This window comes from Chlamydotis macqueenii, chromosome 6 (genome assembly GCF_036417535.1).
Source record: "Chlamydotis macqueenii isolate bChlMac1 chromosome 6, bChlMac1.mat, whole genome shotgun sequence".
In the NCBI taxonomy this organism is placed as follows: Eukaryota; Metazoa; Chordata; class Aves; order Otidiformes; family Otididae; genus Chlamydotis; species Chlamydotis macqueenii.
This window is the reverse complement of record NC_141561.1, coordinates 38,804,143-38,830,011: the sequence shown is the minus strand read 5'-3', so window position 1 is coordinate 38,830,011 and position 25,869 is coordinate 38,804,143. Positions and strand designations below refer to the sequence as shown.

At 39.8% G+C, this 25,869-nt stretch overlaps 1 protein-coding gene across 1 annotated transcript in view; it reads right to left on the bottom strand.

The window, feature by feature from the left end:
• The window catches only part of SPAG16 (sperm associated antigen 16), a 393,690-nt gene that overhangs the window by 135,597 nt on the left and 232,224 nt on the right, over window positions 1-25,869 (bottom strand). Inside the window, 1 exon segment of the mRNA XM_086751201.1 lies at window positions 17,366-17,492. Within this exon segment, the coding sequence (XP_086607327.1) occupies window positions 17,366-17,492 (127 nt within the window).

Below are 25,869 nucleotides of genomic sequence, written 5' to 3'. Positions count from 1 at the left end.
CTTCAGCTGGACATCCACCCCCTGGGCACCACTGACCCAGAGACAGCAGTGAATCATGAAAAGCCACCTCATTTTTCGTTCATCCTTAAAACTAACTAAATTATTGAATGAAAGACGTCTAGTCTGTCTTCAGCATTCAACGGCAGGCTCCAGCAACAATGGGAATGATTGATCGGTAATCCCTGGTATCATTGTGCTCCTCCCTGGGTACCATCTCTGACGGCATTTCTGCAGACAGGATACCAGACAGCAAATGCAACGGGAGCAAAGCAGCCTTGCCTAGAAGGAAGGGAATTGATTACCAATCCCTCCTCTGCCAGGCAGAATTCCTTTGCTGCAATTCATACTTTTCAATGGGCTGTCTACAAACAGCCTCCAGATGGCTTTGGGGGGATGGGAGGGCAATGGCACTAGAGATTAAAAATCAATCACTACTATAGAGCCTTTTATTTGGTAGAAGCTTCCGAGCAGAAAACAGATACCAAAAATATGTAATACATCCTGATTTTTTGTCTGCTGTTTCCTTTCCTTTAGCTCTTTTATGCCCTCTTTTCCTCCTGACACCACTGCTTTCTCTTCTTGCACTGCTTTTACTTCCCTCTTGGTCCATATTTCTCATTTATACTTGATTTTATCCTTCTATCATCATTCCCACTGCTAACCTCCACCATCCATAGTTACCTGATAGGGATGTAAAACATGATCTGTCTACTCTACGCTGTCATCTTCCTTTTCTTTCACACCCAGATCCCTATTCTCAAAAAATAGGACGGTAATGCTGACAGAGAACGGAGCAAGGTCTACCTCATTTTTATCATCTTGGAGCCATCTCATACATCTTTCGGACTGCTTTTGCTCATAGCAGTATGTCGAGTTTAGTACGATAGGATCCATGCAGTAAGGGGAGAAGGTAACGGACAGTCTGGCAAAAGATGACTGTAGCCCCTCAGCTGCGATATAAAACATCCAGAGAAAGCTTCCCATATGTCAGGGTACACCCACACTGCTGGGCGCTGAAGCCACGGCTCCCATATGTGACACTTCTCATCAGTGAATTAATTTTATAAGGGAGATCATAGGTGGAGTCCAATCCAGCCAGAAGAAATCAGAATATATATATATACCAGAGCTTTCACATGAGAACAGTCCTAAACACTCAGCACACAGGTCTGATTTTACTGACTTTTATGCTTCCTTTCATGTTTTAATTCATGTCCTCTAATCAAGAGAGGTGTTGTCAACTGGAACAAGTGATGTAGGGATTGACAGTACGTTTGCTGGGGGAAAATAAAGACTTTTTAAACAACAAACCTGATCAAGATATAGGTCAGTTTGAATAAATCAACTGACATGCATTTCATCAACTAAACACCAGTGGTGTTGAAAATCACTTCTTAAAAAGCTTTAGCTTACGGAGTCAAAACAACTTGCTGTCCTACAATGTTACCAATTTTAGATTTAAGTATATTTTTAGATCAAAATTGGTGAAGGAGAATATTTCAGAATTCTGGTGACACTAGAGCTTGGTTGTTCAAAACAGAGATTTTATCCACGCATTGATACATAGAAAGTTTACAAACTATTGCCTTTTCACCCTAATCCAAGTAGGAAGTTTTTTTTCAAAATCTCAGATATGTTTGATCATTAAAAAACCATTTCCACCATTTATTGTTGTTCTGAGATCCAAAATTAGGGTAGAAAACTTGGATATACCTTGCTCAGAACCAGCATTTCCCCTGCATGAAATATCCACTCTGAATTTTCAAGCACACCAGCTATCACATGCAACGCTTCTGAGTCATAACACCTCTGTTTAAGGTAGGCTACACAACTCCGTTCAAGTTAGTTGTGTTCTACCACCAGATGAATGACTACTGTCAGAGAGTAGTGCTTTCATAAAAACACAGGAGTACAAAGCAGTGGGCTAAAAACTGCAGAAGAAACACTTTGCAGCGGGGTATGAGAGTGCCATGAAAACAGCACGGCTTACCCAGCAAAGAATGAAGCTGTAATTCCATGTGTCTTGCTAAAGAAATCAAGACCATGCCCTTTCACACCTCATTCAGACTCTTGAGAAACACAGCGAGATGTTGGAGGATGTGTTTTTTACTGAAGTTTGTTCTGTATATCTCCAGTGGCACAGTATTCTGCAGAAATCAAAAAGGGAAAAGAAAAAAAAAATCAAAAAAGAAAAAAGCCTGCCTGACTCATTTCACACATCTGATATAACATATTAGAAATAGAGAATAATAAAAAATAATAGGAATGTCTATTTATGATCAGGTGTTTTTACGGTATCAGTTCTGGTCAGACACACGTGGGCTTCCCAGGTCTCCAGCAGCAGAGCAGCTCTTCTGCACAGCCTGTGCCAGGACTGCAGACTCCAAGGTCTCTGCTCTGCCCCACACAGACGCCCTTTCTGAGGGGCCAGCACTGAAACCCCTCTTCTCCCCACCTGGGAATGAAGAAAACTTTCACTGGGATGCTACCTAGCATATAAGAGAAGTTTGTAAACTAAAGATGTTTCCACATAAATATTTGATTCAACCAGCACTTTATGATGAAATTTTCTCTCATCAGATAATTTTCAAACAGTGTTAAGAGAGCCTTTGTGTTTAGGTTTGCAATACATCCTTAATCTCTTATCAATCTTTGGAAAACTATATACCACAATAATGGTATTTACCCTATTGATTCAACTATTGGAAGTCTTGAGATTTTGATAAAATCTTCCTTTTTATTATGCCATTTCTGACAGTTGAATATTGCTGAAAATAAATAGCAATTATTCGAATACACTCTTACTGCGCATTACTTTAGAAGATTATTCTAAATTGCTAAAGACAGAACCAATTTATCTAAACAGAATTATTTAACACCAGTATGGATCAGCATTATATAATCAGGTAGGCAGAAACTATATATAGAAACCACACATCTTTTTCCATTTATTCTCTTAAATTAAGAAAAAGAGGGCTTCTCTAGAACAAGTCAAACCACTGAATTTTACACCAGAAAGAACATGTCCTCCTTCAAAATCTCTGGTAAGCTGGTGATGCTCATATGACAAGTTGGTGATGCTCAGAAAAAGCTTGTATTATTAGACACTGTTTGCAATCCACATCACCTGTACCTGAAGGCTTGATCATTTCCTCTAAGCTCATATACACAAGGGAAGAAGATTTATAGAAAAGGAAAACAATTTGGGTTTTTTTTTGTCTGCAAATTCTGGCAGCAAGCCACTGTTTTTCTGGATCTGTAATTTTATGCCTCTATGTTAGGCAGATGCTTATCTAAATCATTTAAATCTCTGTCTTTTCTGGTTTAGACACATTTAGTATTAAGGGATGCTCCCTGAGTAACAGCATACATTAAAAGTTAATTAAGAGGAAGTTCAAGGAGAAGGAAAGTAATTACTTTTTTCATACCCCCAACAGACATTTATTTCATTCTGGCAGGTTAAAAATGAGAAAATTTGGAATAAAGGTGTGAAAATCAGCAATACATATTTTTAGGGAAAAGCTTTATTATCCATTTCCTTACATGCTAATTAGGAAATGCAATCCACTTGCTAATGTTGAGTGAGACTAGTGAGTAATGTAAGTTGCTTCATTAATTTGTTAGATGTACAACTTTTGAAAAGTTTGGTAATTAAAGTCAAACAGCAGGTAGTTATGGGCTGTCATCACAAAACCAACTCATGTTTGAACATGACACTGGTAGACACTATTTAATGGGGTTTTCTTTAGTTATTATCCAGTGTCAAATAATAATGTTTTATCATTTTAGGTTTAATATAACTATTTAGTCTTGACTACTAATTAATGTTCCTGAGAGAGTAAAATATAACTAGAAAAATGTGTGCTGACATACTCCTCCACACTCATAGACACACGCTTCTTAACTTGCAGGTATGTGTTCAACAATTGTTTAACTCTCATTTACAGCAAGTCACACTGCACTGGAAACACCAGGATTTAAATTTAAAATAAAATCTTGGTATCAATATGTCCATTTTTCTTCCAGAGAAAGAGCCTTAAAAAAAATTAATAACAAAACAATGTCAGAAAGGAAAAAAAAAAAAAAAGTCTTAGCCACAGCAAAGCTGCTCTATTTAAAGTAGGACAATTATTCTTGTAAAATAAAGCCCTCAAGCTCTAAAGATGTTATATGCCCTGATGTCAGGTCTCAGAAAGACGGTACTGGAGAGGAGTGCACGCGTGCCCTTGAGGCTGATCAGCTGCGGGGTGTCCTCAGCCAGCCCTGCCATGGCAGCCTCCCCCATGGGGAATGTCAGCCCTTTCCCTGCCTGTGCTCAATCGAATCCCGCTCAACTTCAGCATCACAGGTCACGTCTGCCGCTGTCAGTGGCGGGAGGAATTTGAGACACAAGGCTCTGCATTACTCAGAGAGGAACTGACAAGGGGCTAATTTTTAATAGTAAGATTAAAAGTGAACCAAAAATGGGAATACTCTGCAAATCCACAGCAGATCTTGAAAAATTCATTTTCCAGATTTGGAAAGGAAAGATTTTAGAGGGAATCAAATTCACCAAAAAAACCTGCCCCTAAACCAAAATTATTCAAATATGTTATACAGTTTCTCCCAGAGTAAAACTGCTTTATTTTTTCCTCAAAGCATCTTACATTTCCTATCCTATTTCCTATGATCTTGACATTTTTTAAAAACTCAAATTATACTCATTACAAATATGCCTGATGCTTATTAGCACTTTAACTGTGTAACATAAAATACTCGAGCACCGAGTTTCTTGCATCTAAAGGTCTTGATTTTAACTTACCCCATATCCCATCTCTGTGATGGTGGCACTGCAGGAGAACCACAGAGATAATTCGGGCGTTGGGGACAGAAAATGTCAGACAAGGCGTTTCCATGAGCTCTCCCACATGAAGGTCTCTCCATTTCTTACCTAACCAAAGCAGAGAGTATGATGGCCAGGACCAACATAAACTGCAAGACCGTATGCAAATTTTCTCTGAATGCAGAAGGAAAATAAAAGAGAAACTACAAAGTCTGTAATCATCGTGATTGTAAAGATAAACTTCAAAACAAATGGCAAGTAGAGTTAACACAAGGGCATTTGTCAAGAGGTTGCCTTCTTCCCAAGGCACAGGCTCTGAGACAGGTGGACATGCTACCTGCATTTCCAAACGGCATCAAGTCCCAGACTCAACTTTCTAGGGTTCCATTTCAGCTAGTAAAACCAGTTGCATGCCATTACCGGATGGAGCTGGAAATGCGGATGGGTTTGGCAGCAGGATTGGGGTAGATCTTGGGAGAGGAATGTGCAGAGGGTCCCACCTGGCCTTACTCTAGTCCTGACCACTCCTGCTCTTCTGTGGCTTCTTGCTCAAGCTTGCTTTTGCACAAACGTAACAGAAAATAGGAGAGATTTAAATTTGGTGCAGTCATATCAGCATCCATCACCAAGTACCCTCCTTTCCTGTGCCGAGTCGAGCTTGCTCCCAGTGGAAAACTGGACCACTGATATTTATTCTAGTCACCAACGGGGGAAGATTACATACAAAGGCTTTGTCACATTGCTAAATTTTGCTTCTTGCCTATCAGCTTTGTCCCAGTGTTTCCAATCTGCGTGTGATAAATGTCTTCTTTTTGAAAGATTATTGCTTCTCTATAAAATGTTATTGAGGAGAGAGAGAGGGGAAAGAAACAATCAGCTGAGTAAGGGACTGGCATGCAAAACACTATCATTTGCAAAACACTGGCCTGAAACCCACTTGGAGGCAGAGAAGCTGGCCTTGAGCCACAAGAGGAAAAACAGGAATGCAATAATTACATATTTATTTTTAGAGAAAATGAAAAGCTAAATAAGCGATAAAACCAGTGTTTACCGGTAAATCCTTTCTGTCTTGAAAACCACACTGAGCAATGCAGGAACAGTCAGTTCTCAGAGGATCAACTGGTGGTATCTCTTTGGCAGCGTTTTGTTCCTCCTGTGTTGGTGCCAGGACACTTTAGGTCCTGAAACAATTAATTTTAGTAGTGCTGCAGCAAACTTTTGCCAGAAATCTGAACTTGAGGACAATGATGCTGCTGCAGAAGCTTGTTTTTCTGCCCTAGCTCCGAAATCACCTCACAATCAAGAGGGGTTCTGACACTGCACTTCTGCAAAGAAGCTGACGGAGCTCAGCCTGCCAGGAAAGTGCGACACAAAGCATCAAAAAATGGCATTTGTGGAGGGATTAGTGCACTCATGATTGGATTTGGCACGGGACAGCGTGTGTGACTAGGATTTATGGTAGGGATGAGGAATTGCGCACTGACTGCTTTGATAAATGTGCGTCCCTGAGGTATGCCTAATTGTTCTAAGAAAACAAAGGAGACACCATTAAACACAGGAGGAGAAAACACAGAGAAGAAATTCTGCAAGTGATCTCATGGCATTCTGAGGAGGAGCTCGCCTCCAGACCAAGAGCCTGGGCAAACATGACGATGCAGGAAAACCTGGCTGTTAACTGGAATGACACAGCAATTCACACCGCTGATTGGAATGCTGTCCTGTTGTTAGGAAGGTGCAGAGCAGCAAGGTGACAGAGACAGATGTCTCTTAGTTGCTTCACATAAATTACAGCATGTAATTAGCACTGCCCTGTACTCATTGCTGCAGAGTCGAGACGTTTGGGGTTCTCAGGGTAGCAGCACAGACAGTTCTCCATGCAGTTTTGACAAATTCACAATTACAATGCCATCACATTACCTCGTCTGAACGACAATAAAAGAACACGCGGTCTTATTTCTGTCGGCGCTATGAAATCCCATCAGGGTAATCCACTGGAGCAACGTTAAATAGAACTGGAGAACACAAATTAGGTGCTGGCTCATTGCTTCTCCCCTCCAACAGCCCACGCTAATGTCTCCCCGTGTCCATATCAGTGGTGTACAACCTCTGAAGCTCCTTCTCAGGAAAATTTTTCATTCCAACTCCACTATTTTAGCAATATCTGTCATTTGCATCAATTTAATTCTTTGTATAGAATAACCCAAAAGACATGAGTGGAGAAAAACATTCCAGAAAGAGAGAACTGAATATTTAATTGCGTATTTTAGCACTTCAGCTGAATCATCTTTAGATTATTAGTACAGTGCACTGCAAGATGGCAAGACTCTTACTTTTTAATTTTTTTTTTCATGCTGTATGCTGCAGTCTACAACAAGAAAGCGTGAAAGGGTAGATGGAAAAGAGGTGAATTAGATGGAAAAGAGGCAAAGTGATATGCCTGCTGCTCATAAGCAAATTCCTGGCTGTGTGAGGAAGAGAAGCAGAATCTCCCAAATTTCACATCCGTTTCATATTAGACCAACCACGCTGCCTCTTAACAGAAAGTATCCTCAACTATTTATCATGCTTATAAATGTGGAAGCTGAATTCAATTATAATCAAAGAGTTGGATTTTGGCCTTGGATCATAAAATGCGAACAACGCCTCTCCGTGCTGTTGCCTTGGGGCTATCAGAGCACAAAACTGTTTCCAACCTGTGTCTGCCTGGCAGTTCTCCATACATTAAATATGTACTACAAAAATTCTATCATGTGGGAAATGTTTGAAGTATGAATTACCACTGAAAACTTTCACCATCCATCAACGCTGCATGGGGCATCCTACTCAAAACCAATTTGACAGCCAATAGCTTTTCCTTCAAAACTAGGACCCTCAAGTATTTTGCAGATGACACTTAAAATTCACCACTTAAGTCTTCTTGAAGCAGCAAAAAAAAAAAATATTATTTAAGCGAGTATCTTCTTGCAAGCTCTGAAATCCCAGGTTTTTTTGAACACATGGCTGAAGCCATCCCAAAGGCCTGCCTGTTTTTCAGCTCAAGCCATTTCCCAGACAGTATCTCTTGCTATTATGACAAGGATGTGTGAATGGGAAGCCTAAAGAAGCCACTCACTGAGGCTGTAGGGAACCAGAATGGGAATAAATTTATAGACAAGCAGTAGCAGTTAGAAGGGAGCAATCCATACAAAGCAACAAATTGACTCACCACCACCGTTTTGATGCAGTATTTATCCAACTGGAAAGCTATTTAATTGAAGATATATTACTTCACAACGCTATTGTTAGTAGAAAGGAAACAGATCTGTAAGGTTTGGAGTTTGCTTTTATTTTTAATAGATCTTTTTGAGACTGTGTAGTCACAGTCACCATGTCATCAGACTTCTGAAACATAAGTTCTTACAGCTGTGTCTGGGAAGGGACAGTGGCATATGTGGTTTGATAAATAACAGCTCATGCTTGGAGTAGGGAGTCTAGTGTAATCATTGAATTTGAAAAGTAAAAACCCATCACAGCATATTCTGTGCAGACAAGTGTGTCCAGATGCCTTACTTCAACCTGACAGAACAGCACTTCTGTACTTAGCAGCACATAAAAACAGCTGGTGGGGAATCCAGATAAAAGGAAAGATGACAAACTCCTTTTGTGCTGGTTTTGGCTGGGATAGAGTTAGTTTTCTTCCCAGTAGCTTCAGCAAAACATGGCAGAGCACTGCAGGCATGCAGGTGGAGAGGCAGACCTGCTGATCCACTGAGAGGACCTTTCATAAAAAGTTCACATCTCTAATCTGCTTTCTTCAATTAACATGTGAGGAAAGAAGAGCCCACAATTAATTCTGGAAAGTAAAAAGAACATTTAAGATGCAATGTCTTTAACTTAACGGACTAAGAGATTTGTCTCTCTCCTGTACAACCTGAACAGCACAGTAATTTCCCCCCCACTGCCTCATCAAGAATAGGATTTGGTTCTGAGCAAATGTATTGAAGCAGAATCTAACTGTAGCAAGCGTGACAATTACTATCTGGAGAAAGCATTTACAGTTGCTGTGCACTGCAAATTCATGGGAGCTCAGTTCCCCAAACGTCTATAAACCTCACAGTATCAGACAACTCCCAGATACCCCTGACATGCTTTTCTTTGATGTACATGCTTAGCTGAATTCTGTCTCCCACAGTTTTATGAATTTCCCTGTGCACAGGAGTACACATGCTCTACACGAGGTGCTGAACACGGCAGGCGTTTGCTGTAGCAAATTTCCACATCCATGCTTTAAAGTTTGGCTACGTTTCCTATTAACTTGCGCATGCAAGCAGTATGGTGATACTGAACTACATCTGTAAGACCCCAGAACAGGCTGCCCTCATACCTATGAACTATTGCACCACTTAGCTGCTTTTGCAGTGATACGTAAGCCAGACATTTTACGCTGAAAGATCTGTTGCAGAGGGGAAAGTATTTGTAATAGAGCTTTTATCTCAAATGCGTTTCGTTCCCTGATTTGTCAGGACATGATAGCTAAATTTCAGAGAGGATGCAAAAGCTGCAACTGATTTTACTTCAAATAACATCATGAGCACTTTGTGAAAAGTCCGCAGTACAGAAGACAATCAGTATGGAACCTGGTAGTTCTCCAGTCAGGGGAAGGCGAACAGTGCCTGGCTGTGTACCTTGCTTACAAGTGACCCTTTTTTCTTGTAGATTCCAAATTTTTTATCAGATCTTAAATCCTCCAGCGTCACTTCTCACTTTTGCTCCATCAAAGGCGACAGTGTCAAGTGGCCTTTTCAAAATTTTTCTGGCTAACACCTTTATGCTTTCCTCCCTACTACCTTTCACATCTATAAATATCCATGGGTCAACTTGTCTGACCTCCAAAAAGGTCCTTTTACTTCTCAGAACTAAAAAAAAAAAAGTTGCTAATAAATGGTCTGTGCAGTACAAAATATTGTTTATGAGGTTAAATAACAGCATACTTGTTTCACTGAAATTTTCTGCTCGCTTTGGCTGAAGCTTCTGGCTTCTGCCTTTGTTACCTACTTCTGCCTGGAGGCGTGCTCTGGGAAGAGAGGTGTTAATATAATATCAACTAAGTAAATTTAGCTATTATTTTTAATTAATCTAGGTATTGTGTGGCCAGTGGTAACCTGGTAAGAACATTATTACACACATACACACACTAAATTGCTTTTTTACTAATGATTCATTTGTTTTATTCTTGCCGCTTTCACAGAAGCGATTAAGTTGAAAATGACCTTTGGAAGATTGTACTTGTGGACCGATCTTTTCATTTTTAATTACTTTCTTTGCTTTAATTGTTACATTAGGAACTATTAAGAAAGCAGCCAGCTTCACAATCAATAATATAATTAGAGTTTTAGGACCAAGAAGTCAATGTTATTCTGCAGCCAGGCCTTTCCCAAAGCCTTTGAAAGAATTTTACTCTCATTTTGTTTCAAAGTGACACCGGCAACATAAAAATTAAATTCCTACTTACTGTAATATATCACGCACACACGTTACAGATATACACAGGCAGCTAGTAAGAAGTTCAGATTCGGGTCAATCTATTTGCTGCCCAGACAGGAATACAGCCTGCTTCTCTCACTTGGTTTCTAAATAATCGGTGACACAGCCAAATGCCATTACACTGCACGCTCCGACAGAACCCACTGCCTGCACGGCATGCCAGGAGCCACGCTGTCGAAGTGTTTACTGAAACCTATCGCCAGGCTTTTCCCTTGGCTAAAACTTCAAATATTGTAAATGTATCTATTTATAGCTCTCTAATTGCTACTAATATTCTAAGATAACCAGCAGCATCTGAAAACTGATCCACTCTAATTTTACAGCTGATGAAATCGGATTCAATCAGCAGCGAATTAACTCCTTTCTCCGTCCCGCCGTTGCCTCTCCGCCTGCCCTTGCAAGTTGACAACAGGCTGGCATCGGCGCTAGATCACAGGGAGCTGCCGGTGGAGCTGCGACTTGTACGGCCTGCTGCCTGGAATACGGACGCCCCTGGTTTGTAATTACAGGCATGTGTTTCACACGACTACATCACTCCAAAATGTCTTGCCCAGAAGCAACTCCCTAGCTGGTGAGGCACACCTAAACAGAAATGAGTGCACGGAGACTCACCGGGCCAAAACAGCTCCCCATCACCTGGCATCAGATGAAGGGGAACCATCCTGGGGAACGCGAGGGAACCGCAGCACATGGATGAGAGAGAGCCTTGAACCAGAAAAGAAGCTTTAGGGAAAGGCACAAAAACTTGTGGAGGAGAAGGTGGCTGCCGTGACCTGCTAGGAGGGCAGTCAGGCAGGCTGGGAGGTTTGGGAGCTGGGCAGCAAGGACTTCAAAGACATGTACACCTACAGCTTGCTGGGGAAGGGTCAGAGGACCTCTCTGACCATGGGAATGGCAACAATATGAGAAAGGAGCCAAGACTCGCTCTAAGATACACAGAAAGCCAAAATCAGACCGGGCTGTGCTGCAAGAAGCCTTGCCTGAAGGGTGCAACGGCACTTCCAGCGACGGGAGGAAACTCGAGCAGAGCCCCGGGGGAAACCACAGCTACACAGGAACGGAAGCAACGGGCTGCAGAGGACCCTGTTGCTCTCTTCTCTAGCAGCAGCTTAAACGACTGTGAACACTATGATGAAAAGGTGTTATTTTAATCTAACTAAATAACTACATCACTGCCAATATAGAGTCATTTATACGTTTCACATGAATTAGGAGTCAAGCTGGATATTAAGCTTTAACATACAGAACTGTCTTGTCTTCTCAAAGACTTCTCCTTGAAATGAAGAAGGAACGTAGCTTTTCCACCTTGTGGAGACAGGACAGAGGAAGACAAGGTCTTAAAAGGGGCTGCCTTCCTGCTGGCAAAAGGACTCTGACATCCACTGGACAGGCCCAGGGACGCCAATGAACAGGAACAGCTTAATAAAACAATAATTATAACCTCTTCAGAGCCACTAATTCACCTGGAACTTTGCAGAACAAGGTAACCTGTCTGATCTGAAATGTTTAGAGTCTCATTTAAACCTAGTTTAACAGGAAAAAAAACAACCCATGACATCAACTGATTATACAGTTTGCTAAATTTGGGATTTAACGGTTTGATTTGGGAGAGGTCAGGAAGGCAAGAAAAAGGAGTGACAAGACAGTAACGGCATGCCAAATGAAAGTCATAGCTCCAGCCTGAGGGTTATTCTGGGGACAGCAGCCAAATACAGTTTGAAGGGCAATGGTTTTCCTGCCTCTCAGGAAGAAAGAAAAAAAAAAACCACAGCAAAACAAGAACACAGAATACGTTCTTGCTTGCATCTGGGTCAACTGATCCAAATTGCAGAGTTATGTGCTCATTATTTGAAATGTTTTATTTTCATTCGCCTTTTTTCACAGAAGTTGTTTTGGAGGAAAATCAGCACGTAGCATTTTTTAAAATGACAGTGATCACACCAAGCTTTTTTCCCCAATTATTTTTCAAGATAAGAAAGAAATCAAGACATTTTTCCTTAGCTGTATTTTTGGTTTTGAAAAAAACTGGCACTAAGTCTCTAGGAAAGCATCCCAAACAGATTTAACATAAACCTCTTCAAGTTTTACTTTTGTCTTTTGTAATATTACTTGGAGAAAACATAATCCGTATTCACAGCTATTTGTTCTTGATGTCATATTTTACTCTGACTCAAATTCCTTTTCATATTAGGACAGGGAGTTTTAAAATATGAACCCATAATTTACAAATATATAGAACAGAATCAGGAACACAACATTTGTTACACTGCATGCCAGGAACTGGACTTATCCTTGCACATCCCTTATTTACAGCAAAATAATTCAATTACACTAAGAGATTCCAAGTTTGCATGGAAGAGCTCTTCATCTCCAATACTGACGACTTCAATCTTTGACCTGCTTTTGAAGGAGATTGACTTGAACCATAAACTGTCTGTCAAAGACTTTTTTTAAACAATCCATCTTGTCTATCCCCTCAGCTTCTGAATTCATTCCCCAGGAGTTCAAAAGAGTTCAAACAAAACTGACAAATCCAATACCCCAAGGATATTCTGACTGATAATTTCGTGTCTACACTGTTTACTCAGGGATAAATCAACTGGACTAGGCCAAAAAAATGTAAAGACAACCACATTGGCTTTCAAAATAGCTCCCTTTGGCTGCTCTGCGCCCGTCTCATATGCCTGATCCTTGAACACTGACATTTTTCCTGAATTTGCCTCGTGAATGCCCACTCCAAATGAACTCAAGCATAAAAGCCCTCACCACCGACAGGCAGCATCCTGACAAAGATCTGAGGGTTCCTACATACTTTAAAGCTACTGACAAAGAAGTTCTGACAAAATCCCTGTTGAAAAACAAGCAGTCTAAAAGATAATTTATATTTCACTGGAAGAAACAAAAATAGAACAGGTTATTTTAGGGAATTACTAATTTGAAAACTACCAAATTCTGACAAAATCAACACTGAAAAATAAGTAATCAAAAAGATAATTTCACTGGAAGAAAGAAAAAGGTTACCTCAGAAAATTACTAGTTTGGAACAATTCCACCCAATTTATCCGAGTAAAAGCCAACTAGCTTTCAGGCACAATCCAGTTACAACAGGAACCACAGCGCGGTCGTCCCATGCCATAGACACCGCACAGTGGGGGACAATGGGCTGTAGTGTGAAGGAAAAAACTGCAAGATTGGAGCTTAGATCAGCATCACTGTAATTATTCTACACCCATGTGAAACAAATAAACAGCTAAGCCCTCATCATGGCCCTGAAAGTCCAGCCTGCTCTGCTATATAAAGTCTGGCTGTACCACACTCATGAACCATCGCCAGGGGCTAAGACAGAACCAATTTCTTCACGCCCATGAAAAGACACCCCGGCATGAGCCTGAAAGGATGCTCTGCCTGAATTCCCGCTTCCTTCCCTTGTTTTGGAGCAGGGAGAAAGTGTACCCCAGTCTTTGAGGAGTATGACGGCCACAGCCAGGTTCTGGCTCGATGAGGATGAGTTATCATTACCGGGAGCGATTTGCTGCTGTTCAGGCAGGATTTTGGATAATATCATTCTGTTTTTTCCTTGTTTCTCTGAGATTGGTGCCTACATTATTAATCAAAGACCACACTACATCAGCGCTTCTAACTTTTGATTGCGCCGTTCAGCCCACAAATTACCATCAAGGATAAAATCCGATACACAGAGCTAGAACTTGCTTCTGGTCACTGTTCCACTGCTCTGTCTTACCCCGATTTAAGCCATCTTTGACCCAAACAGCAGAAAGCTGACATGCTTGATATCCTCCTGTCTGGATGTCAGGGATACCAGTTTGATAGTGGGATGGGAATGGGAGCCTTTCATTTGGGCTATACACCAGCAGCCTTCTTCAAAAGGAATGCAGAAAAATAGGGCTTGTCTTAAATCGCTAGGCAACACTGCATGAAGTCAGGAATATATCCTGGATAACTGAAAAATTAAACTACAAGCACTTGAATATCAGGGATCGGCAGAGATCAAAATGGACACCAATTATCAAACAATATCTCCAACACTCAGTATTTCACAAAATCGAATAGAAAAACAGAGCATTGTATAAATCTCTCTTTTTACAGAGCTGTGCATGTGCTGAGCTTTATTCACAAGAACAGTATCACTGACGTGAATGGAACTTGCCAGTTAAATACACACACGAGCCTTCCCAAATCCTTGTCGGACACATTCCTTAGGGTATTACTACTGAATGCTGACTTCTAAAAGAGTCACTGCACAACTTCTTAAAAAATGAAATATCTAGTTATAGAACCTGACATTTCAAAAATCAGAAAGCAGATGAGATAGTTACTAAATCAATAAGTTTCAAACATGTAGAATGAAAAACGCGAATACCTTTTTTTCCTCTATTTAATTATTTAAGTGTATAAATATTTGGCATTTCATCTGTCTGAGAAAGCACACAGATTCAGCTTGGCTCAACTGTTATCCAGACAAAACAGGCTAGCCCCAAAAAATTACTCATCAGAATGTGGGAGACGTGGATGAGCGGCAGACCGCTTATCACGAGAGGGATTAACCCAGGCAGGTGAACTGGTACTCTTGGGGTGTCGTGTTCTTTTGCACCTCTCACATTTATCACTGGACACACTTTGCAATTCATGAGTAGAGATGCTCACTCTGATGTGTCAGCAAGAAAATATTCTGGTGAAAAGCCAGAATATGCTTGTCTTTCTATGAAACAGGCATAAAGAGAAATAAATTCCACAGCTTATCTTGGCACGAGAGCCATCAGCTTTACTGGCAAGAGATTCCTACCAACGCGTTGCAGCCTCAGTCTCATACATCTTATCTACTGCGAGCCTGGCACGGTACGAGGATGGTTCCCATCCAAACCCAACACCAACTCTGTATTTTCTCCCAGAACGGTTGGAAAGAGCCATAATAATTAAATACTATTCATCCTTCTGTGTTCTCATTTCACTATATGCAACACATACCTTAGTTTTAAAATTACAGTCAATGTGCTGCAGATTTTTCTGAACCAGTAGATCTGACACTGTTATCCAGGAAAAAAAAAGAAAAAAGTAATGCATTTCAAAAGTCTCAAGGCTACATTATAGTTTCAGCTTAGTAATTACACAAATTTATGCTCCATTCTGCCCCAAATCCAGAACTCATTGTCCATTCAGCTTGTACTGCTCTGACTTACAGTTCTCTGCATCCATTATCTTTAATAATAAAAAGAACAAGATGTGATTAATAATATCAATCTAATTTATGAGAAAACAAACTGGAGTATGATTTTCATGTTTCATTAAAATTATCTTAAACCTACTCCTTAATGCTAATTGACCTCACAGAGGTGAGAAAATATTCTGTTCCAAATTAATGGGAGAGAAATCATTCATCTTCTTTCTGGAGGGAACTTTTAATATCATTCAGTATTTAGAGGGAGATAGCATCTTCACAGCGATTTCACCACTTAAAGTGATGCTTCAATGTGGGCACATATCTGCCAGATTTCCCACTGAACAGGGAAACAATTCAACAGAATAAGTACACAACAAAATGTCATATACAATGTTTTCTTTCTGGAAAAGGTCTTTCCTATCTTATAAAAATTACCCAAAGCTGAAAAACAGTGCTGGTGAATGAAAACGGAGCAGGCTTTTCCCTTAAGTTTAACAAAGAAACACTCTTTTATAATTTTGTTAATTTGCTATGAACAGAAGATTACTGAGACATTCGCAAGAAATCCTTGCAGGATTTATTGAAAACAAAACAAAGCAGAAATCACTGAGTTTTTCACATTTGTTTGTATTTCAATATTTTTTTCCTCTTTTTGAATTATTCATATTTGGATATCAAATATTCTTACAAACCAACACTTTTAAGCATAATGGGTCTTGACTGGCGTCATTTTAACTCATTGTGCTTCATGTCCAGGATTATTATTAGCTGATCTTCTATTCAGTCTGTTTCTATGATCCATAAATAAAAACTGCCTAAGGAGCATCTCAAATATTGCACTGTCATTTGCATGTCAGTTTTTCCTATCCTGTGTTTGTATAGCTCTGATGGCAATACCTATTAACGCACAGCAATAGCTCTTTGCCTCCTTCCTCTGAAACCCCTTCCATGAACACAACCTTCTCTATTCTGGACAGGAATCTTGTATCTTTGTACTGTTTGAAAAACGCAAAGTGCCTGTAATACCAACTGAACTAGCAACCTAAGAACGTCTATTGCTCTATGAGAAATACCACAACAACAGCAATAATTATTGAATTTTCTCATGAAAGAGGAAAAAAAATTCCTCCTGCCTTGTTCTCATATTCTACTTGAACAGTAGGTACATACAGTCTGCAAAGCAGCAGGGACAAGTACACTTTCCAATGTACTAAATCCATTTATATCTATACCAAAGAATGACGGCAGAGATGCATAGTTTCTGATACTACCTACGGTGATATATTATGGAGAAAAAAATACATATTCCATGAGAAATCAGCACTGAGTTTGGGGGTGGGGTGGAGGGGAAGATCCCTTCTAGAGAAAGAATAAATATATTCCATTTCTATGTTGCTTGAGTTTCTCCAGTGGCATTTTCTCCCATTTCCATTGTACACAACTTAAAGCACATGCCAGGACTTAGAAAAGAAGCCTGAAAAAACTGACCTTCAGCTGCTGTGTCTACTGAACTGACACAGCACGACGTGCAGCAATGCAGTCTTCCAGACGCAGACCATCAGTTGCTAGAACGACCACCATCTAATTAAGTGTATCTGTTTATTCCATGATCTCGGTGCACATCCATCTGTGGCACTGTGAGGATTCAGTCATTCCAGATGTCGAGGAAACTTTATTTGGGAATAATTTTGGTCAGAAGATAACAGCTGTGTTAGTGAATGTTCTATTGCCATATCACCCTTACTTTCTATTTTGATTTTACACTGGCTTTCATTTTTCTCAGATCACACACATCATCACTTTACTCAAATTTAAGAAAGACCAAGAGAAAGACTGCTTACCGTTCCGGCATCCCAAAGAGACAAAGTCTTGTCAGCAGAGCTAGTTAGGACAGCGTTGGAGAACAGAAGAAACTCAATGCTATTGACTGAATCTTTATGGCCACACATTGCATATCTGCATCTCTCACTGCAAAAGAAAATAACAGAAATACAGCACTTGCCATTCAGGATAAGAACAAATGTAGGTAAATTAGTAATTCATTTAATGTCTCTTTCCAAGCTACACTTTAGAAAAAATGAATATTGCTAGTTATTCATCACCCGAGCACGACACCACAGAGGGGAAAAAAACAAAGAAAAAAAAAAACAACAAACCAGTTAGTTAGTGACTGCTTCCCAGTAATGAAGGCTACAGTGGGAAGGTAAAAAGAATTACTCTGTGCAATGGTTCTGGAAGTTCTTTCAAGGCTGAAGACTTCAAACTATCCACCTTCTCCTAGCTGATCAGCTATCAAGTAATACCCTAGAGGTTTTTGTTTTGCTTTCTCATCTCCTTGTTTTGCTTCCTTATCTTCTAATGAGTTAATTTCTGAGACAACACTGTTGATCCTTCTCAGTTCAAGCTATGAACAGATGGAACACAAGACTGGAAGCTTTTCCCATTGTAAGGAATAGGCACAACCATTATAACACTGCTGTAGACAATCAGTTCTCTCATTCCAGGCTATACAGCCTGAATTTGGCTACATAGCTATGATCTTACAGTAACTTTTTGGTTAGTTTTGTTTCCTGTGTGCACACTGAAGAAGAATATTCCTTACAGTAGAGACCAGGAGAGGAGAAGGAAGAGCCTAAGGATGTCTCACCAGGACCACGCAAAAGGTAACAAATCTGGGATTATGTAAACTGAAGAGAACAGCAAAGGCTTCACTCCTACACAAGCGTGTCAGGGTGGGAGACAATTCCAATGAACCAGCATTCACCACCCATTACAGCTGTATGCAAGAGTCACCCCTGGTGATACAGGTCTCAGTCCATGCTTTCTCTAGATATAAACGAAACTCCAGGAATTTGCAGTGTTTGCATTGTTATATCCTGTGAAAACATAGAGGTAGGCGAGCATACTATAGAAGAACCTGATCAATGCAAAGTCAGGAGTAGTTCTATTCTCTTTGTTTGGCTGACTCAAAAATAGTATGAAAAAAATAAAAGCCAACAACTCACCATAAATTATTATCACTCTTAGTGAGAGCTTGGAATTTTATTCCCTGCTCATGTGATTCTGACAGGAGAAACACGCCTCCCCTGAGCTGGCTGCTGAATATATCATTGGGGCTTGCAAATTAGATTACTGGGTGGCTCTTAACGGAGAAATTTCTTACAATATTTATTAAGGAAGCTGTCAGCAGAGGGTATTAAAGATGTGATTTTCTTTTTTTTTTTTTTCTTTCTTCCTGCCCGTATGTCACCAGAAGACTCTCAGAGCTCTTGCAGGCTGTGTATGGATAGCTGAGGAGATCAGTATCTGCAGATCAGACACAGGCCAGCAGAGCTAAAGGGTTTTCATGGACACTGCCCCGATCACTGAGCGAACAAAGTGACTGCTCAGACCTATTTTAACGCCTTTCCGTTTCTCAGATTGGAATACACATGCTGCACCGAGCTGAACAGCAACTCTGTTCCCACAGAAGGGACAGCAGTGTTGCCTTTGTTGGCGTGGCGAGTAGGAGGGAGATTTGTTTTTTTCTGTCTAGAAATATTATCCAGGAAATATATTCCAAAGGAATATTAGACTCCAGGAGTATCGTTTTACAGGATCTATCTTTTTCTATTATAGATAATACATTAAATTATTCAGTATTATCTGCTATATAGACCACATGTGTTATTTTATCACAAGGACTCATTTTAAACTATCCATAAAATATTGTGGCTGTTAGAGCTCAGGGCACAAGATATGTGATACTCAGGATTGCTTGATATACGACAATAAGATCACATCAATAAAATAATATTTTGTTTCATAGTCTCATTTTGCACCATAGAATATGCCTTTTTCATCTCAAATGATACACTTTTATTTGTGTACAGGTATGTCATTTTTTGAAAGTGACCCATGATTTCCTACTGGATGGACGTACATCATTCTCAAAGGCAGGGGAAGAACAACATCCTCAACCTGCTTGAGGGGGCTTGGGGTGAAAGAACACAGGAAAAGGAATGAAAGTAAAGGAGAAAACATTACTTTATTTGTAACTCACTGGTATAAGATATGGACCATGCCAGGCAGACAGGCTGCAAGAACAGGCTTGTAAGAGATTAATTAGGTGCCAAAGCAAGAAGGCCCATTCAGCATCCCTTAGCAAGGTGAAAATGGACTGAAGTGACGGACCATGACAGCAGCAGAAGGGAAGGAAATGATTTGTACTTTTCCATCGAGAACATAAACACCCAGACCTGATGCAGTTGTCTCTCTCCTTGCCACTTCCATATCATTGCGTACCGATGAGCGAGCTCTGGCTCTCAAGATTTAATTTACCACTCTGATAACTGACTGACTGATATTTCTAGGAACCTCCAACAGCTACACAAAATAAACTCATCTTTCCTTCCAGCTGAGATACAATTTCAGCAAGAACATCTTGTCTTGTAGACAAGCTCTCTTTTGGTCAGAAAGGGGAATATTTTATTTAGATATTCTTTTTCCTTAAAAAAGAAGTTGATACGAAGGGTAAGAGCATCACCCTGTTTTTCACAGGAGCTCTTATTTCCATCCAATGGTTCAAGTTTATCTACATCAGAATACATCTGTAGCAACATTCATTATTTCATGTTTTTTTCTCTCATTATGAACACATAGCCTCATGGATACAAGCTTCACCACCTCTGAACATTTTAGCTCAGAAGACAGAGGGAATCACCTGTGAACAGTAGGTTAGGCATTTGCAGTACTCTTGTTGCTTACCTCGAGAGACAGAGACAGAGGTCCTGAATAAATGATGCTCTGTAGTTCAGTATTTTGCAGATTGCATTCTGAACCTCATCTCAGACACCAATTCAACCCTCATCCTCTACCTATGTTATTACTACTTTTTCAAGGTAAAACACCAGTTAACACATTTTCTTGACTCATGACTAATCATCCTCAGTATTCTCTTTCTCTCCACAAAGTTAATTTCCCTTCCCTTAAATCCATCAATAAATCACCCTTATTCTACTTCACCAGGTTTCAGTTCTTCTTAACAGGTTCAAACCAACATGGACAGGCTGTAATAGCTATAAAGAAAATACAGAGAGTGGGTAGGTTTCCCTTACTATCTGCACAGACAGCATTAGAACTCCGTTAAGGACCACAAGCCGGCACGTCCTGATGGGAACGTTTTACAATTGCCTGGTACCTATTTATTGCTGAAGGCTGTGCAGGGCACAAAGCACTGGACAGCCTGCAATGCTCCACATCAGCTTAGTACTCATTTCCAAAGACACACAGCAAACCAGAGCAACGAGTGGGATTACATGCCACAAATTCTTTTGCCATTTAAAAGTGTTTTTAGAAAAAAAACACCCAACACATAACACATGATTACTAGCAAACCTATAAAAGTAGGACAAGCTCTGCCTCCTTTCTTGATTTTTTTTTTTTATGAACCATGTGGTTTCTATGTTCAGCTCCAGCTGGAAAAATTGGGAGGTTGAGGGGCTGATACCATTTAAATGACTAGTCAGGTAGTCATAGTTACTTACTTTATTGCCATATCATATTGAATATCATTTCAAGCATGGTAATTAAAAGCACCTATACAGCCAATCAAAATGAGTGAAACTGTAAGCATCTCCTTTTGAGTCAGTGCCTCTACCATCCATCTTTTAACATGCCTTCCACAGGAATACATCAAACGCACAACCACTCCCAAACTGTACCACCCTTCCCAACAACCAGTCTTTTAAGTCATCCCACCAGCCTCCGATCCTGTTATGGTGATAGAATTATAACAGTTAAAAGGAACCAAAACCAATCCCATCACTTTCCCATTATATGGCTTTATCTCCAAAATGTGTTTAAATTAGGCACAGAACTTTTCCCGCCAGGATCAATGGCCGAGTGCAGCAAATGGGTTGGCTTAAGCCATTAAAATGCCAATTTGGTTTATGCTGTTATAAATGCATCCTATCATGTCTGCACATTTTATGATCTCTATTTTATTTCTAGGTAGCTTCACATATGACACATCCAATTATTCATGTCAAGAACGTAAAACTACCAGTATTTCAGTAAAAAGTGCCTACCATCATTTATGACAGTGATTTTTTCTCTTGACCCATTATTTCACTAAATGTAACACGTTTTTTAAGACACTGACATGTGAGGACACTTCCTCTATAGAGTACATTTGTCTGAAAAGATGTATGCCAATGTGATGCTGTCAATAGGAGGCACTTTGTTCAATTATTACTTAACTTCAATAAAATGAAGCTTTCTTTAAACTGTGAACATTCATTTGTGCCCTCTTTCAAACTAGGGTTTGACACTGAAAATGCAGTGCTAAAGTATGCGCTACTGCTATTTTTGTGAAAATGTAAACATTTCTTGCCAGTATTTATAAACATTTAGAAAGAAAATATAAATTAAATCCTTCTCTGTGAAATTTATCTTCATACTCAGCACTTACGGATCATTTTAATCGTCGCAATCTGAGTGCTCTGCAAAACAAAGAGCAATCTCTCAATTTAAAAGAAACCATAAGTCAGGGTTTCTCCAGCAAGGGTCAGTTTGCAGAGTTACTCCTGAGTTATTAAATCACGCAAAATCACTTTATATTGTTGGTTTCCGATAATTTTAATCATGACACTTTTTAAACTCACAACGAACAGAAGCAGGATTAAGAATTAAACCTTCCTGCCATCACTCACATCAAAGGCTGCTTTGAGCTGGGCCAGAGTAGAGTGGCTGAATCAACAAGCATGGTGTGTTAAGTCCTGCTCGAACTGAGAGCAACACAAGGTTTGCCACCGATGTCAGGAGGAGCAGGATTAGATCCAGGTTTATCACCACAGGAGCCTGACAGCTCACACTTTTGGTCTAGTGCACAGTAAATCGAGCATGTAAAAGGAAACTGATCCCTGAAGCGGTATGGACTTAACTGGTAAGTTTAAGGGTGTGATGCTTTCCCCTCCTCTGTCCTTTTCCTCTTGCTTCGCTTTTGGCAGAAGGAAAGCCTTAGCCACTAGGAAGGCTTAGCCAAGGAAGAAATAACCCCAAACATGATTAAATGTTTTATTAGTATTTTCTAGGTATATAAACAAACATTGCTTATCTGAGTCAGCAAGTTTACAAGTCTGCAATAAAATACTGCTACATCCTTTTCTTAGTCCTCCTTGAGAAACATGAGAACTTAGCAGTCATACTCTTAAAACACAGAGGCTCTGAAATGGATTAGATTGCTTCTTTTAATTAAGAAGACACAAGTCAACACTAACAGATTTCTGCCCTGCTTGTTAAGTTTTGAAAGGCTGCAGCAGCTTATTTTTCAAGGTGCAGATTTCATCTGTGAAATTTAGCAGATTTCATTCCCCCTTACTTTTCAGGAGCTGAACTGAGCATGGTAGCTTTCCTTTAACAGCAATTTATAAAGACTCAACAAAACCATCACCAGTCCTGCTTCAGTTCCTGCTGACATCAGTAATAAAAACCACTGTGATCTCCGAGGTGAACAGATACCAACCACCCTGCTGCCAGCAGGAACGGTAGTCACAACCGTCTTCTGACCCTGCTCGTATAAGGAACGCTTCACGGACATACGACAGGTTTTTGTGGGCCAAAACCAAGCTCCTCACAGTGTGCCCGTAAGCTTACCTGTAAACCCTTCCTCCAACTCAGAACACAAATATGGGCTTCTCTTATTCCATGGTGCAAGCTCCACTAGTGCTTCACAGCCTTGGTACTATTGATGCATGTGTGCGCAGTTCACAACTACTCAGCCAACAGCACCGTCCACACGGGACAGGAAAGCTGTTTTGTTGTGTTGCGTTGGAAGTTTATTTCATCTCCAGGGACCTCGCCTCCTTACATATTTTGCTGTTCTAAAAATTCCTTTGTCCTATTTCTGTATCTTGAAAGAGCCTCTTTGACAAACAATATCCAGAAAGGGAAAACTGAACGTACCTGAGAACACAAAAAAATACAAAAAAGCTCATACAGAAGAGAAAAAGAGGGCAATGCATTACATTAAATGAAGTCTAATAGCTTGAACTTCAGATTCACCGAGGTCTAATAGCGAGGGACATTTGGTCAAAACCTCTCTAATAAATTCATAATTAACCAGCAGAAAGCAGTGCTCCAGTCAGATTTCTATTCTGCAGTGAAATTAGGTAACAGCCAAATAATCACAGGCCTTGAAATAGTATTCTATAAATGCAGGTGAAAGAGGTTGCCTTACCTTTGGGATTAAAAATGCTCATTTGTCTCTATTCCGTGTAATTTATGTAACAGAACATGTATTACTGGAAAAGTAGACAATTATAACACTATTTATTTTCTGGAAGAGCTTTCCTACATGTAATTTAGTACAAGCTGTGTATTTATTCAGCGTGTGGAAACTTCCACTACTAGTGAGATACTGATAATCTTACTAAGACATATCGCTGAAAAAAATATTCTCAGACAAAAAAGCACAAAGGCAAAGTTTTAAGGACACACTGGTTGCTATGGCGTTGAATGTAGACTTGACTGCCTTATGCTAGCCTGAGAAATAATACGAACCCTTATTTTCTACGATTGATTATTGAGCGTGTTTCTGCACAGAGCACACAGATAGCGGTTCACAGGTACCACGTCTGGTCAGAGATATCTCGCAGCAGACAAAAAAGAAACAAATTACCTTACCTTCTTTGAGTGATTTAAATACTATTTAAAGCCAGGATCTATTTTGATAAACATTAAGAATAATAAATATGACTGACAATAGCTTTGTATGTTTTTTTGTGAGTGAAAAGCAGAGATTACTGAATTAATAATATTCCACTTAGGCTTCCACTAGAAGGTGTGAAAAACTAACAGTGTTATTACAATAATCTCTCTCCTTTTTTATTGGCTTGAAACATGAATAATGAATCTACTCATTATTATACCGAAGATTTAGCTTCTTTAACATCTTCCATTTCTTCAAACAAGTGTTGTGTAAGAAGTATTATTATTTGTCTTATTTTCTCCTTCCAGATAAAGGGGTTTTGGTGTGAAGCTTTATTTTTTTAAAAGGTAAGACAAAACAATAAGGCGTAACATCTCTACCTAAGAATAGTTTACAGTCTTTTTGTTCTAAATTTCCCTGTTAATGGTATAATTTTATATCAATATAATTAAACCTACGGAATCACAGTGCACCCAAAATAAGGGTCACTGTCTGAAAGAACAGTAGTCACAATCATAAGATCAGACTGATTTCTAAAGCAAAACAGTGATACTGCAGAATCCTTTACAGATGCGATCTGGAACCAAGCACATCTTTAAATGTACATATTTTCTTAAATGTTCAGCTGAACCAGGACCAGAAAACACATCACTTAGCCAAACCTAGCCTAAAAATAGCAACGAAAATTAGTACTTACAAAGGTATCTCAACAGAGGCACCAACAAGTGTCATCCTAAACTGACTCAATCATTTTTTCCACGCGTAGCTGTTCTGGACTGAGTCACAGCAGCAAGGGAGGCCAGAGAAGCCCGAACACCTCGGCAGCAAACCATGTCCACCCCAATGGCAGAAAAAGGGTTGCATCTGCCAGGTCTGTCCTTGGCAGCGCAAGGAATATTTTCATAGCGTTGCAGTCGGTTCCAAGAGGACAACTGTCATAATTAAAAGTTTTGCAATATAGCACAAATATTTTCATACCAGATGGTAATATATTCTCCATTACCTTTCACTATGCAGGCTCAGTGGAACTCTGTACCTTGTCATGGTTTCTTTAAAATCTCACTAGTCAACGCCTAATCATTGGCAGCACAGGGCATCTTCCAGCTCATGGCAACAGCTGTTGTAAACGCTTGCTTTCCATTGAAATTGGGCTCCAAATCAACTTTGGTAATTTATTTCAGCTACTTTAGTTTGAACACAAGCATGTTACTTACAATTCAATTTTTTTTGGAATTGAGATGCATTTGTAAATGCTTCAACTTTGGATTAGTTTGCATTTGAAAAGGGCCACATTTTGCCAAGGTTAGAATCAGGCCAATAAAAATGACTTTGAAAGTCAGGTGACAGGAACAAGACTTAGGCATTTATATCCCAAACCTAGATCTTAATAAGGGCCCTTTTCAAGGACCATCTTGGTCGTGTACAGAACCTCGGTCTTGCTTGTAATTATCAGTAAAAGACTGATGTCTAGGAATGGTCCAACATATATTTATCCTGACAATATTTAGCAATTTGAAATTTATCTCACTCTTTAACTCAGTCAGAAACAATAAATTTGCTAACACTGCTCTAAGGAACTCAACTTACCAGGCATTCCCAGAACATCTGTAGCATACACTTATGGGATTTGGACCCCGCATCAACTGCACTGGTACC